Consider the following 26,017-nt stretch of genomic DNA (forward strand, 5'->3'; position numbering starts at 1 on the left):
AAGACTATATAGATAATTTGTTATTTGTCGAACATTAAATTATTGGTTCTTCTGTACCCACAAAATCCATTTAAATTGGTATTCAACAAATGATTATGAATCCACAGTATATGTTTTTTCCTCTTACAGACATTCTCAGTTCTTTATCTTACCTTCTACTACAGATTTTGGGGTAGCCGCGGCACTGATGCTGAATCCCTTACCTGCATCTTTATCTTCTACAGGTTTGGGGGTAGCTGTGGCACTGATGCTGAATCCCTTCCCAGCATCTTTATCTTCTGCAAATTTAGCATCAAGCCTCACCATCATCAAGTTCGATTCACCATATGGGGTTGTAGTCCATGTCTTGTCTTTAATCTCACCACAAATCTTGACACCAAGTTGACCAATCAGATTGTACCTTACTTCCATCCAATGGTAACATCTGTTAAGACTGTTGTATGGCAGATCAAGATCATCTGCTGTTAACTTTACTAACATATCATCTGGAGCCTAAATAATAAAAAAACAAGAATGTATCCAAATGACATGGATTTCCCACCCGCACTATCCTTTTCGTTTTTCAAGGACCACAAATTCAAGTTAAAAGTGACTTTAAGTCTAACTTGACATTTAAATTAGAAAGATCATATCATAGGGAACATATGTACTAAGTTTCAAATTGATTGAACTTACACTTGAACACTTGAACCTTGAAAACACTACCTTGACCCAAAACTTTTACCTGAAGTGGGACAGACTGACAAACAAACAGTCAGATGAACAAGCAGAAGAACAGAGGAATGAATGAACAGATTCAAAGACTCAATGCCTCAAGTGGGGCAAGAAACATAATATCTACTTTATCTACCACACCAAAGTGATAAAGGGGCCAAAGAACCTTTTTCAAGTTTAAGCCATTTAGGTCAGGAGGAGCCAGATATTTCATCTAGAACACAGGGTTTAATTATATCATGATGTTGAAACAGACACTTTTTTTTCAACAGAGTTCAGGATTTGACATTAATTTTTTCCAGTTTTATCCAAAATTGGATCTATTCGTCAGCGTCTTGATCTATATATCATGTATATTGACTATTTTTCTTTTATATTTTTCCTTTGGCGGCTGATCATGACAGTACAACTAACTTCAATTAGCATTCTATGACTATAATGATTACTGTTTGTTCTATTTTGACATCCTTGTACATTTTATCTTTATTGGGTGATGACAGCTTCATATCTTTTTATTCAGATATTGTATGAAATTCCCTATAAGTACCTTAATCAACCATGTACACATTGTTCCCGCAGGATAGGGTGATGGCCAGTTAGGTGTTCTTATCTCTGTGACCTTTGACTCGGATACATAGACAATACCTCCACATGCTGAAATATATAATTAAAATGTGTTAATGAGACAACTCTCAACCAGAGATCACATGACACAGATATTAACAATTGTACAACTATAAATAACTATACACAGTCTTCAACTGAGAGCCTGTGTCGTTCACCTTGGTCTATGCGCATATTAAACAATGGACACAGATAAATTCATAACAAAATTGTGTTTTGATGATGGTGATGTGTTTGTACATCTTACTTTACTGAAAATTCTTCTTGCTACAATTATCTCTATCTATAATGAACTTGGGCCAGTAATTACAGTGCAAAATATTTTCGAAAAATCTACATAAGTTTATGAAAAATTTAAAAAATTGACTATAAAGGGCAGTAACTCCTAAAAGGGTCAAGTGCCCATATCAGTCATGTTGACTTATTTGTAAATCTTACTTTGTTGAACATTATTGCTATTTACTGTTTATCTCTATAATATTATTCAAGATAATAAGCAAAAACAGCAAAATTTCATTAAAATTACCAATTTAGGGGCAGCAACCGAAACAAATTTTCAGGGCAAATAGACCTTGACCTCATAAACATATTAACTCCAGTCAGAGTTGCTCTAAATGCTTGGTTTTTGAGTTATAAGCCAAAAACTGCCTTTTACCCATATGTTCTATTTTAAGCCATGGCGGTTATCTTGGTTGGTTGAAAATTTTAAAAATAGATACCCCAATGATGATTGTGACCAAGTTGTTTAATTTGGCCCAGTAGTTTCAGAGGAGAAGATTTTTATAAAAGTCATCGACGACGGATGATGACGAACACAAAGTGATGAGAAAAGCTCACTTGGCCCATTGATTTTCCCAGCCGGACTTTTACCGGACATTATACAATTGTCCGGAATATATGACTGTTTTGGAAGCCCTGGTATCTATATTGTCTGGCAATATTCACCCCTTACTGGGTGATGTATTAGGGAATAATGTTTCCCTTTATCTGATTTATCTATTGAATGGCAATTGTCTTCCATACATACCTAATGGTGTACCTATTGTTTTACAGTTATCTCCCCTTTCCCCTTCCCTGATGTTTCTACTGTTTGACAATTATCTCCCCTTACCTGATGATGTTTCTACAGTTTGGCAGAGATCTCCTTTCAGACCAGATGGACAGAAACATTTACAGTTGTGGTCAACAAATCCACCATTTTCACATTTTGGTCGGGATGATCCTTCACAATGAGCTGGAAATATACCCAAATATAATCATAATGATTAATTGAATTATATTAAGTTCTCATTCTGGAGACTTGATTCACAAAAAATTGAGTTAATTGTGACTTTTTAAAGAGCAACCACCCCCACATTAAAACAAAGATATAAGAATACTTTGACAATAATTTGCAGTATCTTGATGTATATTAATAATCATGATAATATATAGCACATCATATTTGTGAAACGGAGGGGGATGTTCAAAACCTATCAATATTATATATTGTGTTTGTTAAAAATGAAATATATTATTAAAATTTGATGCTTTTGACATATTTACTCATATACATATTGAATTTTCTTTTGGACTAAATGACTGAAGAGACATTGATTATTAATTAAAATAATATTGAAGAAATCAATCAGAGTTGTCTCCCATACACCTAGGACTATATGATGTAATGTAATTTCTCTAATTCACAATGGATAATCAAAATAACTAAATGTTTTATAATTATGTTACTTTGTTTAAATGTGTATTCATGTTTTTTGTTTAAATGTTCTTCAATCATTCTAATCATTTACTGTGCTTTATTTTGTAATCCATTTAATTGTAACAGCCAAATCTTACACCTGCACATTGATTGGTTAATAAAATTATCTTATCTTACACCTGCACATTGATTGGATAATAAAATTATCTTATCTTACACCTGCACATTGATTGGTTAATAAAATTATCTTATCTTATACCAGCACATTGATTGGTTAATAAAATTATCTTATCTTATACCAGCACATTGATTAGTTAATAAAATTATCTTATCTTACACCTGCACATTGATTGGTAAATAAATTATCTTATCTTACACCTGCACATTGATTGGTTAATAAAATTATCTTATCTTATACCAGCACATTGATTAGTTAATAAAATTATCTTATCTTACACCTGCACATTGATTAGTTAATAAAATGATCTTATCTTATACCAGCACATTGATTAGTTAATAAAATTATCTTATCTTATACCTGCACATTGATTGGTTAATAAAAGTATCTTATCTTATACCAGCACATTGATTGGTTAATTAAATTATCTTATCTTACACCAGCACATTGATTAGTTAATAAAATTATCTTATCTTATACCTGCACATTGATTGGTTAATAAAAGTATCTTATCTTACACCTGCACATTGATTAGTTAATAAAATAATCTTATCTTACACCAGCACATTGATTAGTTAATAAAATTATCTTATCTTATACCTGCACATTGATTGGTTAATAAAAGTATCTTATCTTACACCTGCACATTGATTGGGTAATAAAATTATCTTATCTTACACCAGCACATTGATTGGTTAATAAAATTATCTTATCTTACACCTGCACATTGATTGGTTAATAAAAGTATCTTATCTTACACCTGCACATTGATTGGTTAATAAAATTATCTTATCTTATACCAGCACATTGATTAGTTAATAAAATTATCTTATCTTATACCTGCACATGATTGGTTAATAAAATTATCTTATCTTACACCTGCACATTGATTGGTAAATAAATTATCTTATCTTACACCTGCACATTGATTGGTTAATAAAATTATCTTATCTTATACCAGCACATTGATTAGTTAATAAAATTATCTTATCTTACACCTGCACATTGATTAGTTAATAAAATGATCTTATCTTATACCAGCACATTGATTAGTTAATAAAATTATCTTATCTTATACCTGCACATTGATTGGTTAATAAAAGTATCTTATCTTATACCAGCACATTGATTGGTTAATTAAATTATCTTATCTTACACCAGCACATTGATTAGTTAATAAAATTATCTTATCTTATACCTGCACATTGATTGGTTAATAAAAGTATCTTATCTTACACCTGCACATTGATTAGTTAATAAAATAATCTTATCTTACACCAGCACATTGATTAGTTAATAAAATTATCTTATCTTATACCTGCACATTGATTGGTTAATAAAAGTATCTTATCTTACACCTGCACATTGATTGGGTAATAAAATTATCTTATCTTACACCAGCACATTGATTGGTTAATAAAATTATCTTATCTTACACCTGCACATTGATTGGTTAATAAAAGTATCTTATCTTACACCTGCACATTGATTGGTTAATAAAATTATCTTATCTTATACCAGCACATTGATTAGTTAATAAAATTATCTTATCTTATACCTGCACATGATTGGTTAATAAAATTATCTTATCTTATACCTGCACATGATTATTTAATAAAATAAAAATATGCAAGTGTTCGGTAAACAGGAAGTTGTTGAGTGATGAATCTTAAAACGCATCACACGGTATAGCTGACTTATATAAATCCTGAAACCAAATTTCAGAAATCCTTGTATTGTAGTTCCTGAGAAAAATGTGACGAAAATTTTCAACTTGGCTATCATGTGTAAAGTCATAAAAGTGTTCGGTAAACAGGAAGTTGTCAAGTGATCAATCAGAAAACCCATCACACGGTATAGCTGACTTAGATAAACCCTGAAACCAAATTTCAGAAATCCTTGTATTGTTGTTGCTGAGAAAAATGAGACGAAAAATATTCATGGGACGGATGGACTGATGGACTGACTGACTGACGGAAGGACAGACAGACAGAGGTAAAACAGTATAACCCCCCTTTTTTTTAAAGCCGGGGTATACTTATCTTACCTTATACCTGCACATGATTGGTTGATAAAATTGTCTCTCATCTTACACCTGCACGTTGATTAGTTAATAAAATTATTTCATCTTATAACTGCACATGATTGGTGGATAAAATGGTCTCTTATCTTAAAACTGCACATTGATTGGTTAATAAAATTATCTTATCTTATACCAGCACATTGATTGGTTAATTAAATTATCTCATCTTATACCTGCACTTTGATTGGTTAATTAAATTATCTCATCTTATACCTAACATTGATTTGTTAATAAAATTATCTTATCTTATACCTGCACATTGATTGGTTAATAAAATTATCTTATCTTATACCTGCACATTGATATGCATCAGTGATATCGGCCACGTCATAGAAATCCAGTCCAGAATTAAGGTCAGCTAGAAATTCAAGTTGTTTCTCAACAAGCCCCATAGTTTTGGATGCTTTACCTCCAATTGTTTTCCCAGCAGACTAAAAAATATAACAAGACTTTAACTGGAACTCTTTACTCGGCTGAAATAATAAACTACCCTCCCTGCCCTTATGTTTGAGTATTAGTCACAGGAGGCTAGTATGCTAGTGATGGAAATACATGGAATCAAAGAAGTTTATAATTAAAGTTTGGATTTTTTAAAAGTTTTTAATTGATTTGATGATCTTTGTGACAGACAGACAGAGAAAGATAGACAGAGACATGACAGACAGAGACATGACAGACAGAGACATGACAGACAGAGACATGACAGACAGAGACATGACAGACAGAGTTAGAACAGATAGACACAGGACAGACAGTAACAGGACAAACAGAGACGGAACAGATAGACACAGGACAGACAGAGACGGGACAGATAGACACAAGACAGACAGAGACATGACAGACAGACACATGACAGACAGAGACATGACAGACAGACACATGACAGACAGACACATGACAGACAGAGTTAGAACAGATAGACACAGGACAGACAGTAACAGGACAGACAGAGACGGAACAGATAGACACAGGACAGAGACAGAACTGATAGACACATGACAGACAGAGACAGAACAGATAGACGCAGAACAAACAGAGACAGAACAGATAGACACATGACAGACAGAGAAAGGACAGATAGATGCAGAACAAACAGAGACAGGACATACACAGACACAGACAGATAGACACAGAACAGACAAACAAAGAACAGACAGGCAAACAGACAGACAGAAACAGGTGATTATTGTAATAGCAAGAAATCATGATATCTGATACATACATTTGTAAAAAGCTTTTCCTGAAATCGCAATAAGTAGGTTTACATTTTTGTTCAGTCATGAAAAATCAAAATATCAAATGCAATATAACAATGAAATGCACACAATAATTTTGGAATTTAAAGTTTGTGTAACTCAATTAACCTGCTCATGGCTTTGAGGTTTCTTTTTTCTTTTCTTCCTGTGGATTTTACTTTTAAGCTGTCTTTACATAACTTATTTTCAACTGCTAGTCTGAACACCAATATTCTGACAATTTTCTTATTGGTCGACAGTGCAAGTGAAAATATGTAAGACAGAGATTGAAAATGGTCTGCAAATTTGTATATTTTCTCTACAATTGGTGTTTTTTTTGGAAAACATTCAGTTTACCAAAGAGCTTTTGATTTTGTCATTTGATTACGGACTTTCCATTTTGAATTTTCCTTGAGGAGCAGTATTATTGTGATTTTACTTTTCAGTAGTGTAGTAATACTTACATACAGGTTATACTGCATAATGGATTCAGCATCGTAAGGCCGAGTATCTGAAGTTTGTTCTTTGGAAAATTGTTCATGCCAACCATCTATGATATTTTTGTTAAAGATTTTGATGAATTTATCTCTATCCGACCTGCTCTGTTCATGTTCCATCCCAATAGCATGCATGATTTCATGTAGAACTATGGAATGCTGGGTAAAAAAAATAAAGATTTTATGAAGAAATATGCAATGCTGGGTAAAAAAACTGATTTCATGTAAAACTATGGAATGGTGCGTAAAAAATATGATTCATGTAGAACTATGTGGAATGTTGGGTAAAAATACCCAGATTTCATGAAGAAATATGCAATGCTGGGTAAAAAAAACTGATTTCATGTAGAACTATGGAATGCTGGGTAAAATAATAAAGATTTCATGTAGAACTATGAAATGCTGTGTAAAAAATTATGATTCATGTAGAACTATGGAATGTTGGGTAAAAAAACAAGATTTCATGTAAAACTATGGAATGCTGGGTAATTTTTTTTAAGATTCATGCATTTTATTGAAATTAATTAAATCAAAAGAACTGTTCATGATCACGTTCATATCTCCATACCCCTACCCCGACCCCTAAGTCCAACCTGCCATCTCTATAGCATGCAAGATATTTCATGTTGAACTATGGTTTGCAGCATAATTTTTTTTATTGCTATCTTAATCAAAGGAACTGTTGGTGAGTATGCCAACATCTCCTTCTCCCCCCAAAAAAATCCCCCACCCTCTACGCCCACCCTACCATCTCTATGTTTACCTGATGGCATTAGTTTTTACTGTTTACTTTGAGAAGCGATTATTTTTAGTAACTTATGATTTTAGAAGGCAATATTGCATCTATGACCTTGACCTTTGATTTTTGACCTTAGATCTAGTGACCATGGTAACAAAAATAATGATATCCAATCTCATGCAAAAACCACAAATTAATATAATTCACCAAAATTGGTATCTATGAAAAATGGAAGTTTTCCAGTGTCGTCTGTCTTTAATCTAGGAATTTAAACTTTTGTCTTTTTTATTGTCCCATTTTAATTTTTGAATCAGTGTTTATTTTTAACACATTTAAATTAGAATTTGATCTTTTATTATGATAATTTTCATATCATGCTTCTCGCTTGAGATGGAAAAATTATCGCTAGAAACTAAGGAGGCCACGTGGCGTTGCTAACTAAATTGACATTGAAATTGACAACGTCGTCATAGGTAAAATAGCGATAAACAGATTAAAGCGAGAAAATCAATCTCGTTGAGATGACCAATGATAATCTATAATTATCACCAATGCACTGTATTTTGTGTATCAAAAAGGTATTGATAAGCCTTGGAGGAATTATATATCAAATTAAGTCAGTACCATAAGGTTTTGATTGCATTTCATGCAATGGCTTTAACTAAATATAACATCATTAGATAGTCCAACTTCCAAAAACTGCCCTAATTAGCAATAATAGATGTTTTTGCAAAGGGAATCAACTCTTCATAGGATAAACTGTATCCCTGCCAATGTTTACCTAAAACTGCAATAAAAGTTAAACTTACTTCCACACAGCCTGGATTTTCTAAAATAATCTCTTGTTTACCAGGTGATATTCTTCCCACATAGGATGAACATCCATCGCTAGAAAAAAATGTACAATTTATATAAAATAATTTACTTTCATATATCACTGGTATTAAACTGATAACTGTAACTGGAATTACAACTATCCCAATATGGCGACAGCAAATATAGGTTAAATCTTTACAGTCAAATGTAGCATGTTTTTTTGTCAATTCTTTTCTATACCTTTACATCATAACTAAATCGTAACAGTGCACTGGAATTGTCTAAGCGCTTTGAAAATTGCCGTTGAAAAATTTGAGATGATAGTTGTAACTCTGTGGCATTTTTCTTGTTTGATATTCGTAATCCCTTTATTGGATAATAGTAACTGAAACATATTAAATGTGTCTATCAGCATTTAAATGGTATTTTGTGTGTTAAGATGCAAATGTCTAGTTAAACAAGGACATTAACACAAAATAATAATAAATAAAGAAACTTACAGGTTGATATCACAGGCACATGTATCAGAAAAAAATGTCTATATACCTTAATATAACACAAGGTACTTTAACTTGAATTTCAGATAAATGTAAGGTGGGGATGCAATTCCTTTATATGCCGCTTTCTAGGCTACCAACCCCACTAAAATTTGTTATATCATAAATCTAATTTGATTGATCTTTACAATGGTGTGAAACATGCCTACATGTGTTGTAAGAATTATAGGTAGCAATCCTACTCAAGTATGTCAATATAATAATTTTGCCCAACTATGCCTATATATTTATTGTTTCAAGATATATCTATCTTAATTAGTTTAAACATATTTATTTATAGTGGATTGGGAAACAAGTTTTTGCAACTTATATTAATCCCTTTCCACTTTGCGGGTGCGAGTGCTGCCTTGTATAGCGGCATTATAGCCTACTCTTTTTCGAAATCTACAAGGGTGTCTTTAACGTGCAAGAGAAATGGCTCTCTCTTAACACGGGTCAGCCATTTATCGTCCCCGTCCGACGAACTATCATCGTTTCCTCAAGACCATACTCGCAATTGGTGTCAAGGGAGAGCCGAAAATTGAGGTCCTTAAAATTTCATCCCAAACGGGAATCGAACCAGGAACCTTTGTGGTAGTAGTCCGATGCACTAACCACTAAACCACGGCTCTCTTGATTATAAAGCTGGGTAAATGTTTTTACAAACAAAGCAATGCAAGTCAACCAAAGTTTTACTCTACAAGCATGAGGAAATTAGCTGTAAACTTGCCAAAAATACAACATGCAAGAAAAATCTAAATGTTGGACCACAATGTTTGTCTATTTTAGTTATCAACACCTTTAACAAAAATATTTTACTGGTACTTGCATTTCCTTAATATTTCAAACTAACAAATATATGTGTGAAAATATGAAGAGATTGTTATTTTATGAAAACAAGAAGGAGTCCAGTAGTACACAGATCATCATCATCTTAACTCACTCTATCATTTTTCCATTTTCAGTGGACCGTGATATTTGGGTAAATGCTCTTATTTTGGGATTAAAATTGCAAATATCATATCATAGGGTACAAAGTACTAAGTTTCAAGTTCATTGGACTTTACCTTCATCAAAACTACCTGATCACCAAAAACTTAAATTTGAAGTGGTACAGACGGACAAACAAACGGATGAACAGACACACAGACCAGAAAACATAATACCCCTCTACTATCTTAGGTGGGGCATACAAATTCCAATTCAAAATTTCTGTACATTGCAAAAAAAATATTTAAAACAAAAGTCAAGGATAAACTTTAGTTAAAATACAAAAATGCAGGTTCAAATAGAGTAAAAAACTAGAGTCTAAAGAGCCTGTGTCGCTCACCTTGGTCTTATGTGCATATTAAACAATGGACACAGATAAATCAATAACAAAATTGTATTTTGATGATGGTGATGTGTTTGTAAATCTTGCTTTACTGAACATTCTTGTTGCTACAATTATCTCTCTATAATGAACTTGGCCCAGTTATTACAGTGGATTTTTTTTTCTAAAAATCAATAAAAAATTATGAAAAATGTAACAAATTGACTATAAAGGGCAATAACTCCTGAAGGGGTTAACTGATCATTTCGTTCATGTTGACTTATTTGTAAATCTTACTTTGCTGAACATTATTGCTGTTTACTGTTTGTCTCTATAATATTATTGAAGATAACCAAAAACAGCAAAATTTCCTTAAAGTTACCAATTCAGGGGCAGCAACCCAACAAGGGTTTTTCGATTCATCTGAAATTTTATGGGCAGATAGATCTTGACCTGACAAACAATTAAACCCCCGTACCAGATTTGCTCTAAATGCTTTGGTTTTTGAGTTATAAACCAAAAACTGCATTTTAACCCAATGTTCTATTTTTAGCCATGGCAGCCATCTTGGTTGGTTGACCAGATTACTGTTTTCAAACAATGATGATTGTGACCAAGTTTCATTGCAATTTCTGTCCTGCATTTTTTATTTTTCCTTAAAGATATTTAAGGGAGCTACCTTTTAATTTTTATGGGGTTGGCTAGGATGAAAAATTTTGTCCTGCATTTTTTTCGTTGTAATTATCTCTGTCCTGCATTTTTATTTTTCCTGAAAGATATTTAAGAGAGCTACCATTTGATTTTTAATGGGGTAGCCTGGATGAAAAATATTGTCATGCATTTTATTTAGTTGTAATCTCTGTCCTGTCTTTTTATTAGCTCACCTGGACCAATGGGCCAAGTGAGCTTTTCTCATCTGATGCACTTGGGACAAAATGCAGAACAAAATTTGTCATCCTATCCACCCCCATCAAAATCAAACAGTAGTTCCCTTAAAATTTACCTTTTTGGATTAAATTCTACGTATGATTTGTGACTGAGACCCTGAGTTTTATCGCTGCCTTTGGGAACTAACTGTATACAGGTCTTCTTTTTCAATTCTTCAAATGCCTTCTCAATTATCACCATCTCGTCAGAATTTGCTGTAATGATGAATAAAGGTTATGATGAAGCTCGCTACTCAATTTTAAAATTACAAGATTTTCATAACACTAGTATATATTGACAGGCAATTTATTAAGGAACCAACAAAAAAAACAAAATATATATAGGTTAATGTGCTTGTTTTTGAGATATAAGCCATTGAAATTTTGGAAGGAAAATGTGATTTTTCATTGGCAAATTTTAGTTCTCAAAACTATTGAAAAATAAAGATTTTATAAGACTCTTACAGATGTCGTATAATTATACATGTAGAAGATCAGGGATGATTCCAGGTGTTTTCAAATGGGTGCCTTGAACATCAAATTGGGAATTTTAATTCTAATTGGGAATTTTTTAAGCAAAAAATCTAAGACAAAATAACATTATTTTCCTGTAAAAACAGAAAATGTATATCATTAAGGTTTATGTACCCTTCTGTGGCCATTTTTGTACGATTTTTTTAAACATAAATTGTATCAAAACTATAAATATAATGAATTAAAGAGACAGGCCATTTTAAACATAAACTAGGGGGAAACTTGATGCAAAGCATTATTATTTAAGTACTGTTGCATTGCATTTAATAGAAAAGGAGTACTTTGTGGCAAATAAACCAAGATTTTTATAGAAAATTCACAGCCTTTAATAAAGAGGTTTCTGTTATAAAATTTAAAACATAGATTACTCACTTGCTTTTCTATGCTGCGCTAGTGTTTATTTTTAACAAAAAGTTCTTACCAACCTGTAAATTCCAAAATACCTCGTGGGGAGTTACTTAAGTCGAGTGCACCCTAAAAGGTGTACTTGATTTGGTCCATATTTTATTTGTTCTAACCAATAACTACATTAATAAACTTGTTTTAAGGAAATCAATGCTAGCACTGCATGCAATAATCCTATATCTATCGGTCATCAAATTGCCAAATATGATAGAACAAGGATAAAGGCTGTGGATTTCTATAAAATTTCTACATGTATATGTTTAGCATTGAAGCAACACAAGGGTACATAATCGTTAAGTTTAACCTGTACACTGATGTTCATGTAAGTTGTAACATTTTGAATAATTTTGGATGGGCTACTGTTATTACATGAATATCATTGAACATGATGCACTAGTCTACCATCTTAGCTATAGTTACCTAGGCCTATTACAAAAACATATATTTCAGCTAACATAAACCACTGAAAAAAATCATTCATCAGGTATTTTTTCAACTGCAGGTCATCTCTTTAAATTCACCTGGATTCAAATGGATTTCAATTTGAACTGGTCAATTGTCAAATTCAGAAAAGCAATTACAAAAGTTCATAATTGATAAGATATTTAAAGCATTGAACCAGTGTTCGTTAAAATTATTTGGATCATCTTCAAAACTTTTGAAATAGTTCTATAATGATGACATCATATTTCATTAATGGTCTATCATCAACATTATTTCAAAAAACGCTCAAACTTTTGTCTTTTGAGGAAAAGAAATCTTTTTAAACACAAGTTTTCATCATAATATATAACCGGCTCTGCTGGGCGATCTGCTTTTACAATATCGGCACCCATTAAACTTGATCCATCAATGTTATATCAAAATTTGATCTGCTTTTACAAGATCTAATACTCCCATAACATTAATTAATCAATTGAATTTGGCTGCTAAAAATTGTTTGCCACATGTTGACATAATTAAATTGTTGTTAATAAAATGCGATTGTAAACAGCATTCTTATCCAGATTTTAAAACGTTTTGACAACAAACTATGAAAAATTATAGTTGCCTTAAACGGTGACAGGTTATTATCCTTAATTGGGAATTCATTTTCATGTACATTTTTTTGGGGCCGCTTGCCGATTTTAGGCCCTCTCAGCGGCCCTAAACTATATAGTGGAATCATCCCCGAAGATTTATGAAAAAATGGGGGTCAATGGGAAATTTTTTCAAGGCATTAAAATTGATGAAAGCAGAGGATTCTAAAAGTCTGACAAAATTCCAAAACATGATAAGCAAACATCCTGAAGAGTGTTAAAATTTATTCATTATTCAGGTGGTACATAACACTACAGGGAGATAACTCTGTAAAACCAGATTTTATTAAAGAAAATATGAAGCTTCTCAATGGTCAAAATTAGTGTTTGTTAAACTGCTATATATATATCCAACCAGGTTCAATTTTTTTTTTTTAATTTTTACATTTATTTCAATGGGTCAAAATTAGATATTTTGTCAAAATTTTATAAAAATTAAAGGAGTTAAATTAATTTTAGATAAGGTGTTTGGTATTACCTTAATTCACTTGCCTACATTTAATCTTTATTGATGATTAGAGTGAACAAAAAAAAAAGGCAATTTCTGTCAAAATAAGAGTGATGAATGATAGGTTTAATTAGCGTTGCAATAAAACAATGTAATCAAAGCCTGTTTAAGGCCAAACAAAAAACTATGTGATAACTTTACCTACCCGTACCTACCCTAATTTGTATCCCCTACCCTAATGGTTTTTTTAAACCAGTTTTGATAAAGCACTGTTAAAGTCACAATGTTGCTCCCATATAGACTCAATGTACAAAAATATTGAAAATTAAAAAAGTCCCTAACTACTACCCTATTTTTTCATCGGAATGTAACTATGACTGTTAAGGGAGTTTCCTACTCTGTTTGAAAATAACCAGCTTGGTCTGGGTCACTAAAATGGCTATATATAGACATGCGATAAGATTAAAGCTAAACAAGAATGTGTCCCTAGTACACAGATGCCCCACTCACACTATTATTTTCTGTGTTAGGTGGACTGTGAAATTGGGATAAAAACTAATTTGGCATTTAAATCAGAAAGATCATACTATCATAGGTGGGGCAAAAAAACACCTATTGGGAATGAGTCACCAGTTACTGCTAACCAACTTATATTCGCAGATACTCTATTTTGCGTTCAGCCCTTTCTATTCCAGTTCAATATGATTAAGTTCAATGATTATCAAATTTATTTGCTGAAGGCGAGTTTTTGGTTTTCACAACTATTTCATTAAAGTTATTTTTTTTCTGACGAAGGTCCTGAAAAAATTAGTTGCACATGAAATTTAGTAACTTTACAGTAATAGTGATCTTATCAGAAATTATGTTTACTTACTTAAACTACCAACAATGGTATATGGTACAATGCCATCCTCCCATAATCTACTATCAACCTTAAAATTTCTCTTGAATTCCTAAAAAAAAGCACATTTCAATACAACTTATATTTGTAGTATTTGTATTTTTATCCATCTGATGACTTGCACCTTTTTCAACTGATTTTTATAGTTCATTCTTATGTTGTACATTTACACCACTGTTCCAGGTTAGGGGGAGGGTTGGTATCCTGCTAACATGTAAAACCTGCCACATTCTCTATGTATGTGCAGAGCTCCAGATAAGCTGCGTATTTGCGTGATCACGCAATACAAATAATAGAAAACCCAATGCAATTGTCCATTGAAGGGCTCAACAACCCAATTAATTCAACAGAAAACCCAATTATATGCCAAAACCATGAGTTCTCAACCCTTTTATTGGCTACCGTTTGTGTTATTTACCCTTATCTGTTTACAGTCGTCGCGTAAACTATTTTTATAATATTTATTATTGGAAATTTCCTGTCGTTCTAAAAATAGATTCCTGCATCAAGTAGCTGAAATGGGTCCCTGTTTGAGTTTTCCGTTGCTCAATAGGTACACATGTTTATGTAAATATTTCGATCTTCTCGGTGTTTATCCAATTAGCGTGTGTCATGTGGTCATATTTTTTTTGCATTGCTCGGGATTTTTCATAACATACATCGAATTAAAACGAAAGTGAATGTCCGGTTAAAATATTGAATAGAAGCATGTTTTCGGCTTATTTTGGTAAACTGAGGGAAAGTTATAATGATAACAAGACTCAGCTATTGTCTTTAGGAAGCGTCCATTGAACGCACGGGCGTGTGTGCGTTCCATAACAAAAACATTGCTAATAAACACGGGGTTTCATCAAAAACGAATTCAGTTGGAAAAAGTGAAAGGCCCAATCAATTATGAAATGATAAAGCATCAGAAATCAAAAGTTCTAATAAAAGACAACTAAACCCAGATTTATGTAAATTGAATAAAAGAAAATCATTCAAGTATAATTAGAGTTTATATACTATTTTTTATTCATTTTACGATTAATTAGTGAATACACGCACCATGCACACAGGCACTGGACTCAGAATTTATTATATAAAGGTATAAGACGAGTGCCTGTGAATACACATATCATTTTTGTGAGAAAATACAAAACTGAGAAAAGGTTTGAAACGGGACACAAATTAAACCTACAATTGCTCCCCAGTGAATAAACCAAATAAAACAGCTAGCAAATAACCCTAACCATAACCCTAAACCAAATAAAAGAGCTAAACAAAGACAGAAACATTAATTTAAGATGGAAAAAAATTGGGGTTGATATTGCCTAAATATTCAATATTGTGTCGATGAAAAAAACCAATACATTAAGGAGCTTAGTGGTGAAAAAACCAATTTGATATTAACCTGAGGGGTGAATTGGAATTAATAATGCAATTAACAAACTTTATCACCCAATTATATAAGAAAATGGTGGGTAAAAACCCCAATATATGAATTCTTATCTGGAGCTCTGTGTATGTGCCTGTCCCAAGTCAGGAGCCTGCATTTATTATTCAGTGGTTGACATTTGTATGTTACATCTTGTTTTTTTCTTCATTTTTTTTTACATAAATTAGACTGTTAGTTTTCTCATTTGAATTGTTTGACTTGTTGAAGGTCATACAGTGACCTATAGTTGTTAAAATTTCTGTATCATTTTGGTCTCTTGCATAAAGTTGTCTCATTGGCAATCATTCCACATCTTCTTTATATTATTAGATTACATTTTTGATTGATAAGTATGTTTAAAATCACTTTCAGCATTTATGTTGTAACAGCCAGAGTTTATAGGTGAAGGAAGAAGATAATTAACCTATCCTTAATATAATTTGGCTGATAAATGTTGAAAAACTACATAAATTTGTTCACATTAATTTTGCATGAACAAAATTTTTACTCAGAAAAAAACACAGCCCCCTTGTAGTTGAATGGTTAATCCCTAAAGGAAAATATTTCTATCAAAAGATCAGCAAGTTCTAGGTACTGAAAAGTGAGAGGGAGAAGGAGGGGTCCTGATCCGGAATCCCAAGCTTAAACAATATACGACGAAATTTTTTTCAAAATTTGCGGTCGTATAAAAATGAATTCGGGATCCCTAAAGGGTCTATCCAGAAATGCTGAGCTTTAATACACCCAATCCTGGAGTCCCGATAAAGGCCCTATCCCCCCTAAAAAATAAAGATGATATTAACCCAGTATCTTACATTGTCATTTTCTAGTCCAAGAGCTCTTTCCATCACCTGTTCAGGCGTATATTTGTGTTTATCTAACGAATCTTCCTTTTGTTTTTGGTCTGATTCTGGATGCATTCCCATTGGCTAAGAAAATAAAACAAGAAAAAAATTTAGTTTTAAAAATATTCTTAGGTTATTATATGAAACAGGTTTATTCTTTGTAGTGACAATGCTTTCAGTATAAACACTTAATAATACATTTGAATGTTAATAATATAATTACAAACAATGAGAAATGCAACCTACATGTGTTGTTCTAACTGGAGTTTTTCTAGTTGTACTAGTTGGATATAGATTCAAAGATATATTTCTGAAATTGAAATGGTCATGGTAGCTCCCTCACTAACCTTCTCGTCTTGTCCATGAACTATAACATCCATTGATGCTATCAACTTGGCTAGGGTTGAATCTTGGTCAACATTCTGAAAATTTAAATATAAATTAAATTGCAATCTAAATTTTTATTTTGTAATATTTTTCTTGCTACATGTATTAGCATGATTAGACAAATTTGAAAGTTGCACATGATAATAAATGTTAAATCAACTTCAAACATGTAAAAAAAAGTTCAAAAAGCCTAAATTCTAAATATATTTAAATCAGTTTTTTTCTAATATTAATTATACATCTTTTTCTGCTACAATCAAATGATTATAATTATATTTTAATTTGAAATTCTTGAATGTTAATTTTGAATCTGCATCAACATATATAAATGTTTAAAATACATTTCAACATGTTAAATTAAAATTAGGATTTTTTCCAAATATTTGCATTTAATATTTTCTTGCTAATTCTCACTCACTTATTCAAATTAGAACAAAAAAAATCAAAAGAATATGCAGAGAATTATTTCAAAGAAAACTGCTTTCTTTCACCAGTATTCACTGTGAAAAATCAACAAGACAAGTGATTTTTAACTGAACCCCCTTGGCTGTACCGTACCTCATTGTCCAAAAGCTGACCGCCATTACTGCTTTCTTCTTCCAACTTTTCCTGAAATTGTTAAAAAATTTAATAAACTGTTCACACATGCACAGATATCCAACACATTTTTGTTATTTTGATTTTTGTTATTTTGATATTTTGACGTTCAATGTATATACATGTAGTTAATTAAAATGCAAATGTTGAAAATCAAATAGCAACACTGCAATTGACATAAATTATTCTACTATTCAGTCAATTATTCACATGATTCATAAGTGAAGGTAAAAGTCAGCATCAATAAAATTAATATTATCTCCATAGAAATAAAATTTAACAATGCTTAGGCCAAACAACAAGTATGTGGGTTTATTATTACATATCATGCTGAAGCAAAATTAGGGTAGCTAGATTAAATACTAGATAGGTCGGCATTTTTAAATTTCTCATTTTATTCTTACATCAGTATATTGAAGCTATGGTTATTTTGCCTTATAAGTAACTACATACCAAATATAATCTATTAGTCCAGGTTCCAAACAAACTGATTTTATAAACATGTCACATGTTAAAAACACGAACTAACTTTTAAATCTTGAAATTGATTTAAAGTTAGTCAACCACGAATGAGCTGGGTAAGGGTTAAATAATCTCCATGGAAACAAGATGTGTATAATACTTTAAACAACTGCCTTTTTTTTCCATCCTTTTTTTACATAAATAATTCAGATGTCATCCTGCATTGTTTTTTTTTAAATTGCTCATCCAAGTCCCACCACTATTTAAATCTACCGTATTTGGAAGTGTATAGTACTTTTTAACCCAAAATATGTAGTTGGTCCAAGGGGTGCCAATTATAAACAACTATTGACATTTTTTTTTATATAAAAATTGTCTTTTCTTATTATTGCTTATTATTATTTATCCTAATGGTAGCTCCTTTAAAAGGCGCAATATGCACCTCTTCTTTTGCAGGATCATCCACACCCTCATCTTGTGTTGGGCTATCTGTAACATTATCATCATAGTAACTGTTCCCATCATCACGTCTTAGTAATTCACTACCAATGGAGTCGGTTTTGGTCTGGAAGTAATAAAATACAGTACTTACAGGGTGATTGACCAATTATGGTCCAATATCAAAAATATAAGTACAGTGTTAGAACTAGCATATTTGATTTGAATTTTGGTGTTTTTAACGCCACTTTTAAGCACTTCATTTAGGCTTTTCATGGCAGTCACATTTTTTTGGTGGAGGACTAGCCCCAATATAAACCAGCATCCTTCAACATGTTCAATAGGTTCAAACTCACAACCTCAGTGTTGATTGGCTAGTGATTACAGTAACTACTTAGACCACTCAGCCACAGAGGCCCCAGAACTAGCATATTATACATGTCATAGAACCTCAAGAATTAAATTTGATGAAATTCTCATTTCTGTTCAAAACATTTCAAAAGGAAATTAAACCAAATTCATATAATAATTAAAAGTCATAAAATATCAAAAACAAACAGTGATCAATGACTACTATTTCTCCAAAATTATACATGTATATGATCTAACCTTAAAACATTTCAGGAATCACTTAGCATACATACATGTATATCAAACAACCCCAAGAATTCAATTTGTGTGAATTTACTTATTTCTGTTCAAAAGGACCTTTATTGGGACTCAGGGATTGGGTGTTTTTAAGCTCAGGATTTCGGGATTGACCCTTTCAGGATCCGGAATTCTTTTATTCGGATTTCGGGACATCAGGATTTGGTATTTTTAGTCCCTGGATTTCGAGATTTCATGTTTTTAAGCCATGGATTTCGGGATCAGGACCCCTCCTATCCCCCCTCAGCATTACAATGTATATCAAAGAACCCAAAGAAATCAACTTTTTATGAAATTTAACAAAATTATAATTTAAGACTCTGTGGAGTCTTTAAAAAATCTATGAAACTTAGTTGTGTGTGTAATTATCTTCATGATAAATAATGCGGTCATATATTATCTGCAAAATTTCCTTAAAATCACCAGTTCAGGGGCAGTGACAACCAAGCAGGATGTCTGATTTGTCTGAATATTTCAGGGCAGCCAGATGTTCTGCCAGATAAATCTTAACCTGATTATTAAGTTAACCCCTTGTCATATTCGCTGTTAATACTTTGGTTTTAGTGAAATAATTCAAAATCTAGAGTTTATCCCTATGTTCTATTTTTAGCCATGGCGGCCATCTTGATAGGTTGTCTTCGGACATATTTTTAAGGCACTGGCTACGGTTACATGGAAATGTAACAATAATAAAAATATTATTGTTGCATAGGAGACTAAATGCCGGAATGCAAAGGCGGATAAAGAACCTATTAATTACGAATGTAACAATAATTACTGAGGCTACGGTTACATGGCGTTATTGTTACATGAAAAACAGCAATCATTAAACTTAAATCTTGTATAGTTTCGGTGCCTAAAACTTGCATATGTACGAAATAATACTTGTAATAATGATAAATAATAAATATTATCGTTAACAAATGGTGTTTAAATTGTTTTTTTCTAACGTATAAATGGTTTTGGTGTTTTAAAGATACTACTTTAGATAAGAAGTGTCAAAGGCGAAAATATAGACAAATGGTTTGTTGTTGAGAAGTCGGGCTGAGAAAGTGTTCACTTTAAGTATTTAACTGCACACCTACTGGTATTACTGTCATTATACAATGCACAATGGATGAAGAGATTCTTGTGACCAATTTTGTTGTGGGTGAAAAATTTAAAACTTGGGATTCGTTTGAAACAATACTGAAACAATATCAAGACACAAATTTCATTCAGCTATACAAACGCAGTTCTAAAAAAATTGATTCATCTATAACAAATTTTGCTAACTGTGTAGTAAAATACTGTGAACTTCGGTATACATGTATCCACGCAGGACGTAATTTCGTTTCAAAATCAGATGGAGCTCGTCCAAACCAAAGGTAAGTTATTTTAACCTATAAACAAATATCAATGGGTCATAATATTCAATTCATTTCATAATTCAAATTTATGAGTTAGAAATGCTCCAAAAACCACTTACTGGATATGTAGAAAATGTCATTGCAAATAAATAATTAAAGAATTTATATTTAATAATTGTATGTATTGTAAATATAAAATAAATGTCTTTAATTTTTATTATCTAGTATATTTTAATAGACCCATCGTAAATTGCTGTTTTTCATGTAATAATAACGCCATGTTACCGTAGCCTCAGTAATTATTGTTACATTCCTAATTAATCAGTTCCTTACCCGACTTTGCATTCCGGCATTTAGTCTCCTATGTACCATGCACCCGTAGCCAGTGCCTATTTTTAAACTAGATACTTCAATGACTATTCTGTTTTTAAAATTGAAGTCAAAGAGTATCAACATCCAACTGAGCTTGTATATATATGTTATCCATGTCCCTCTGTATTTCCCACAAAATTATATATATGCACAGGGGCTTGTTTAGTGGGTCAGACGAGGTTTTACTGTCAATGGCGATCGCTATCCTATATAAAATACCAACAGGGCTTGTTTGTGTTTCAAAATTTATGTCATCATGTATATTGACTTATTGTAAATAAACACACTGCAGTTATTCATAGATAAACGTATAGTGTACCCTTATATCCACATGCACAAAAAAGACTGATCGGCATAAAGCTGGAAAAAAGTGTATTAATTATTACTGTCTTTGCCAACCGAAGGGTGAAGGGATAGTTAAAAACAAAACAATGACGGCAAATTTTTAAAAAAATCCGTGGTCGCAAGGAGCTGTCACGGAATAGAAGTTTCTTTATAATATAAATATATATTATGTTCCAAAGGAATTATTATTTTGGAACCCCACTTTTTCCGACGATCAATGCATTTATATGGGGACTAGTCTCAGAAAGCGACATTGTATTATATGTCTCTGTCTCGATAATACTTCAATCTGCACCCATTCTTTTTGTTTATTAAATTTCAAAATTATGTATGCGCTCACTCCTAAATGTGGCAAAATAGTCAACCAGTTGACGGTGGCCGCTTACCGGAAGAAGAAGAAAAGGAGGAGGTTGGAGGGGTCCCGATTCCAAAATCCCGAGCTCCCGAATATAAAGAAATTTAAACCCTCAATACCGAAAAACGGAAAAATAATCCCCGAATCCCAGATGACAAATCCCAAACCCCGGGCTTAAAAACACCCGATCCCGCAGTACCGATAAAGCACATGCAGGCACTTAATTGTTTTTATCCATTGGGAGGCCTACTATCAACGTGTCGTATATTCACCGGCACTTCGGTTTCTATCCATTGGAAGACCCACCATCAACGTATATTTACTCGTAAATATACGTTGATAGTGGGTCTTCCAATGGATAGAAACGACCCACCATCAACGTATATTTACTCGTAAATATACATTGATAGTGGGTCTTCCAATGGATAGAAACAAGTGCCTGTGCGATAAAGGTCCGACCATCCTCAAACGTATAACTTACCCCAATTTCCTCTTGAAAATAATCCTCGTCTCCATCTGACAATTCTAAAAGTAGGTTGATTTATTAGTTTACCTTACGATTACATATCAGTACTATAAAACAGGTGAAAATATATCATGTCCAATCAAACACACCTTATATACTAAATAGATGAAAAACTATCCTGTCCAGTCAAACACACATTAAATACTTATATATATATATAAATAGGTGAAAATATATCATGTCCAGTCAATCTCACCGTTTTCTTTTATCCCCAGGAATAGACCATCTAACTCCAGAGACATATAAAACAATTGACGTATAATAGAAATTTCTGCGATCTCCAACTGACAAGTCAGCACCATTCATTTCAGTCGTTGTCGTTTGTTCATGTCCATTGGCGGATCCAGGGGGGGGGGGGGGGGGTTCTGGGGTTTGGACCCCCCTTTTTTGGACGATCAATGCATTTGAATGGGAGCATATAGTTGAACCCCCCTCTTTTTTACTCTGGGTTGGGACCCCCCCCCTTTTTTTTTAATGGCTGGATCCACCACTTGTTGGTCAAGTGTTTTTTTTTTGTGTAAATCAGATCGTCAGTTTTCTGGTTTATAAATTGTTTAATCCACATTTTTATTATATAACCGGTTTTCTCATTGTAGAAGGTCGTGTCGATGCCTTATGATATTTTTTTACATCCACTTCATCTGTCCATTAGACACCGGATGCAGTATTTGTCTTAAAGGCAATCATACAACATCTAGCTCGAAAAATGGGGAAATCCGATATAAAAGTTATTTTTAAAAAAGAAAAAAAAAAAAAAGTATACACACACACATGCCGGACACGATTTTTGTAAAAGACAACCAAGTGAACTGACGTTGGGTTCTAGAAACAAGAAAAAAAGGATCTCTAGTCTTGAAATAATTTCAAATAATTTTATATTACCCTATGTATATACATGTGCAATTTAGTAAATTTCGAATTTCGAACAAAAGCCACCATCAATTTAATTATTTATTCCATATGAAAGTTAAATGCATTTTGAGTTGCGCGAATGGATTTTTTTTTATCGGATTTCGTTTCTACACATAAGAGACATATACGAAGGTAAGATGTCCTCTACCATCAGGCGTCAAACAGTCATTTTAGGCAACCTTCCTTAAGTGGAGTTCGTGTTGTTTCTTATTTATTATTTATAACTTTTGATGTAACTGTCCTTTGGTGCTGATTGTTATTGTCTTTTGCGTCAAAGTGGTTATTTTTTTACCGTGATTCGTCAAAATATCCTGATCGTGATTAGTCAGAGGTATCTAAATTCAGTATCGTTGGCGCGTCATTTTGGGAAAAATAAAAAAAAACGTAATTCATCAAAATTAATTTAATCGTCATATGCACCAACAATTACCATTAATGTCATTTGGCAAGAATTTTACCGTTATTTGTCAAGTGGGTACCCCCAGTACGACTCTAACATATATGTCATTGCTATATCCGAAGGTGTAAAAATATGCGAATTTGTGTGTGTATTTTTTTTAGAAGTTTCCTCTAATAGTTAGCAAAAAATAAATTAATTGTATTTTTTGGTGATAGATGATCAATACCTGGAAGGACGGGTCGATGCATGGCTTATCTAATGTCCAACGGTAAATCAAATTCAAAATCAATATGAAAAAATGGCCATTGTAAAAAACAAAAAACAAAACAAAAACGAAAATTCACATGTACATTAGAAAATTAAACAGCTAAAGCAGAGCCTGCTCCATTATAGGAGACCATTAGTGACAAGTATGCAATTTGATAAAGTAGTAATCTATAATCAGTATTTACCGTACTTTTTAAAATATCATTTACTATGTTCAGTTTAAGAAAAGGACTACTGTAAATTATGGAACTACATTCTGAAATCAGATACACCCTACATAAATATATTCATTTGTTATCATGGTTATGGTTGACAAACATGCTTTTCGCAACATCGTCTATTCGAAACGCGAAAACCAATATTATAATAAGTTAATAAAGTTATGCCTTGGGTTAAAGCTAATTAACTAATGCATGTAGAGCAAGACTTTGGTTAGCTTGGTTGCTTTGTTTGTATATATTGTTACAATACATAGTAGTTTTAATAACTTCCAATCAAATTTAAATATAATATATGAGTTAAACTGTGCTTATAAATATTGTTTCAAGATGTCAATTTTAATTACAAAGCTTGCCCAATGGGTAAACGTTAAAAAAAAAAAGCAAGCACGCCAACCAAAGTTTTACTTTACAAGCATTCTGAAATTAGCTGTAACTATAAAGGACAATATGCATGACAGATAGAAAGATACAAACAAGAATATATATTACCTTTTAATAGCTTCTTCAAAAAATATGCATCAGAAATACCAAAACACAGAACAAAAATCACAAGAAATTTTGCGGGAACCATATTTCACTGCCGTCCGTGCAGAATGCTATCCACTGTCACACTGTACCCGAATTACGCCTCGAACCATTAAATAGTAAGTGTTTTGAGGCACCAATAAGGTGTCCACCCGTAATTATTATTTCCATGATATTTCATGCAATATTATGACAGGAATGAATACAGATATTTAAGATAGAAAAATGTATTATATAGCGTGATAAAAAAGTGCTTTGATTTTTTCAGCCAATTAAAAATCTACCTGCAAGGCACATGCATGCAAACGGGGACTTATTACACATCATTTGAAAATATACTAACTGAGGTCCGCCAGCGGGTGCAGGATTTTCTTGTTGTATTTTAGACCATTAATGGCTTTCGGTTGTTTTCTGCATTTTGGTCGGGTTGTCTCTTTGACACATTAAAGGACTTTCTATACCAACTAGTATAGAAAGTCCCTGGGCACATGCATGTACCCATTTCCATTCTCATTTTTTCAGTTGACATTTTCTGTTTTTATCTATCATGATAAAAATGTAATGACTAGGATTTTAATTACTATTCTGTAATTATCAATAATTCATAGAATACATTATATAGAAAATTACGCCGTATTAGGGAGCAACCAGAAATATTGTTCCTGCAAGTGTGTTTTTTTTGATAGATTTTCGACGCTATCAATGAAATTATTTTTCTTTAAAATTCAACACTATAAAATATGGGGGAAATCTGGACTCAGATTTTTTTTAAAGAAAAAAACATTCTCAAGGTCCATAAGATGTTAAATTGTCGTTCTCTTAATAAAAATCGGACAAGGGACTACTCGATTGGACATCCATGACTTAAATTGATGCGTCGGTCACATTTTGACTATACGAATGTCATTTGTGTAATCATTTCAGAAAATTCATTCGATCTATAACTATATTCTTTAAAGTTTTATTTTTATGAATTTTCTGAGAAAAAAAGACGGTTTTGAAGTAAGTAGAATGTAAGTTATTTTTCTACAAGCATCATTTCTTATCTTTTACGTAAAAATTGAGTTTTAAGGTTAGAGCTAATTTCCTAATGCATGTAGAGTAAGCAGGCACATAGTTTAAATCTTAAAAGGGTTAATTGATTTTCCATAAAAAGGGGATTTCAAACCGCGGACTCCCCCCCCCCCCCCCTCGATCCGCACTGAGTAAGTCTTTGGTCAGCCTG

The 26,017-nt window shown here is 32.4% G+C and overlaps 1 protein-coding gene across 2 annotated transcripts in view; it reads right to left on the reverse strand.

Annotated features, from left to right (window-relative positions):
- LOC134719031 (protein SpAN-like) overlaps positions 1-24,896 on the reverse strand; it is a 44,877-nt gene extending 19,981 nt beyond the window's left edge. The window contains exons 1-14 of one of the 2 annotated variants that reach the window (XM_063581956.1): positions 24,757-24,896; positions 22,423-22,466; positions 18,877-18,999; positions 17,934-17,984; positions 17,336-17,410; positions 16,959-17,072; positions 14,700-14,778; positions 11,437-11,575; positions 8,579-8,657; positions 6,998-7,189; positions 5,591-5,729; positions 2,450-2,572; positions 1,262-1,368; positions 204-492 (exon numbers count right to left, since the gene is read on the reverse strand). In XM_063581956.1, the coding sequence (XP_063438026.1) occupies positions 204-492; positions 1,262-1,368; positions 2,450-2,572; positions 5,591-5,729; positions 6,998-7,189; positions 8,579-8,657; positions 11,437-11,575; positions 14,700-14,778; positions 16,959-17,072; positions 17,336-17,410; positions 17,934-17,984; positions 18,877-18,999; positions 22,423-22,466; positions 24,757-24,838 (1,636 nt within the window). In that variant the 5' untranslated portion in view covers positions 24,839-24,896. Of the gene's footprint in view, positions 1-152; positions 493-1,261; positions 1,369-2,449; positions 2,573-5,590; positions 5,730-6,997; positions 7,190-8,578; positions 8,658-11,436; positions 11,576-14,699; positions 14,779-16,958; positions 17,073-17,335; positions 17,411-17,933; positions 17,985-18,876; positions 19,000-22,422; positions 22,467-24,756 lie in introns of both variants that reach the window. The other variant, XM_063581955.1, reaches the window with a different exon arrangement.
- Positions 24,897-26,017: the final 1,121 nt, after the last annotated feature.

Source organism: Mytilus trossulus, chromosome 5 (genome assembly GCF_036588685.1).
Source record: "Mytilus trossulus isolate FHL-02 chromosome 5, PNRI_Mtr1.1.1.hap1, whole genome shotgun sequence".
Classification (NCBI taxonomy): Eukaryota; Metazoa; Mollusca; class Bivalvia; order Mytilida; family Mytilidae; genus Mytilus; species Mytilus trossulus.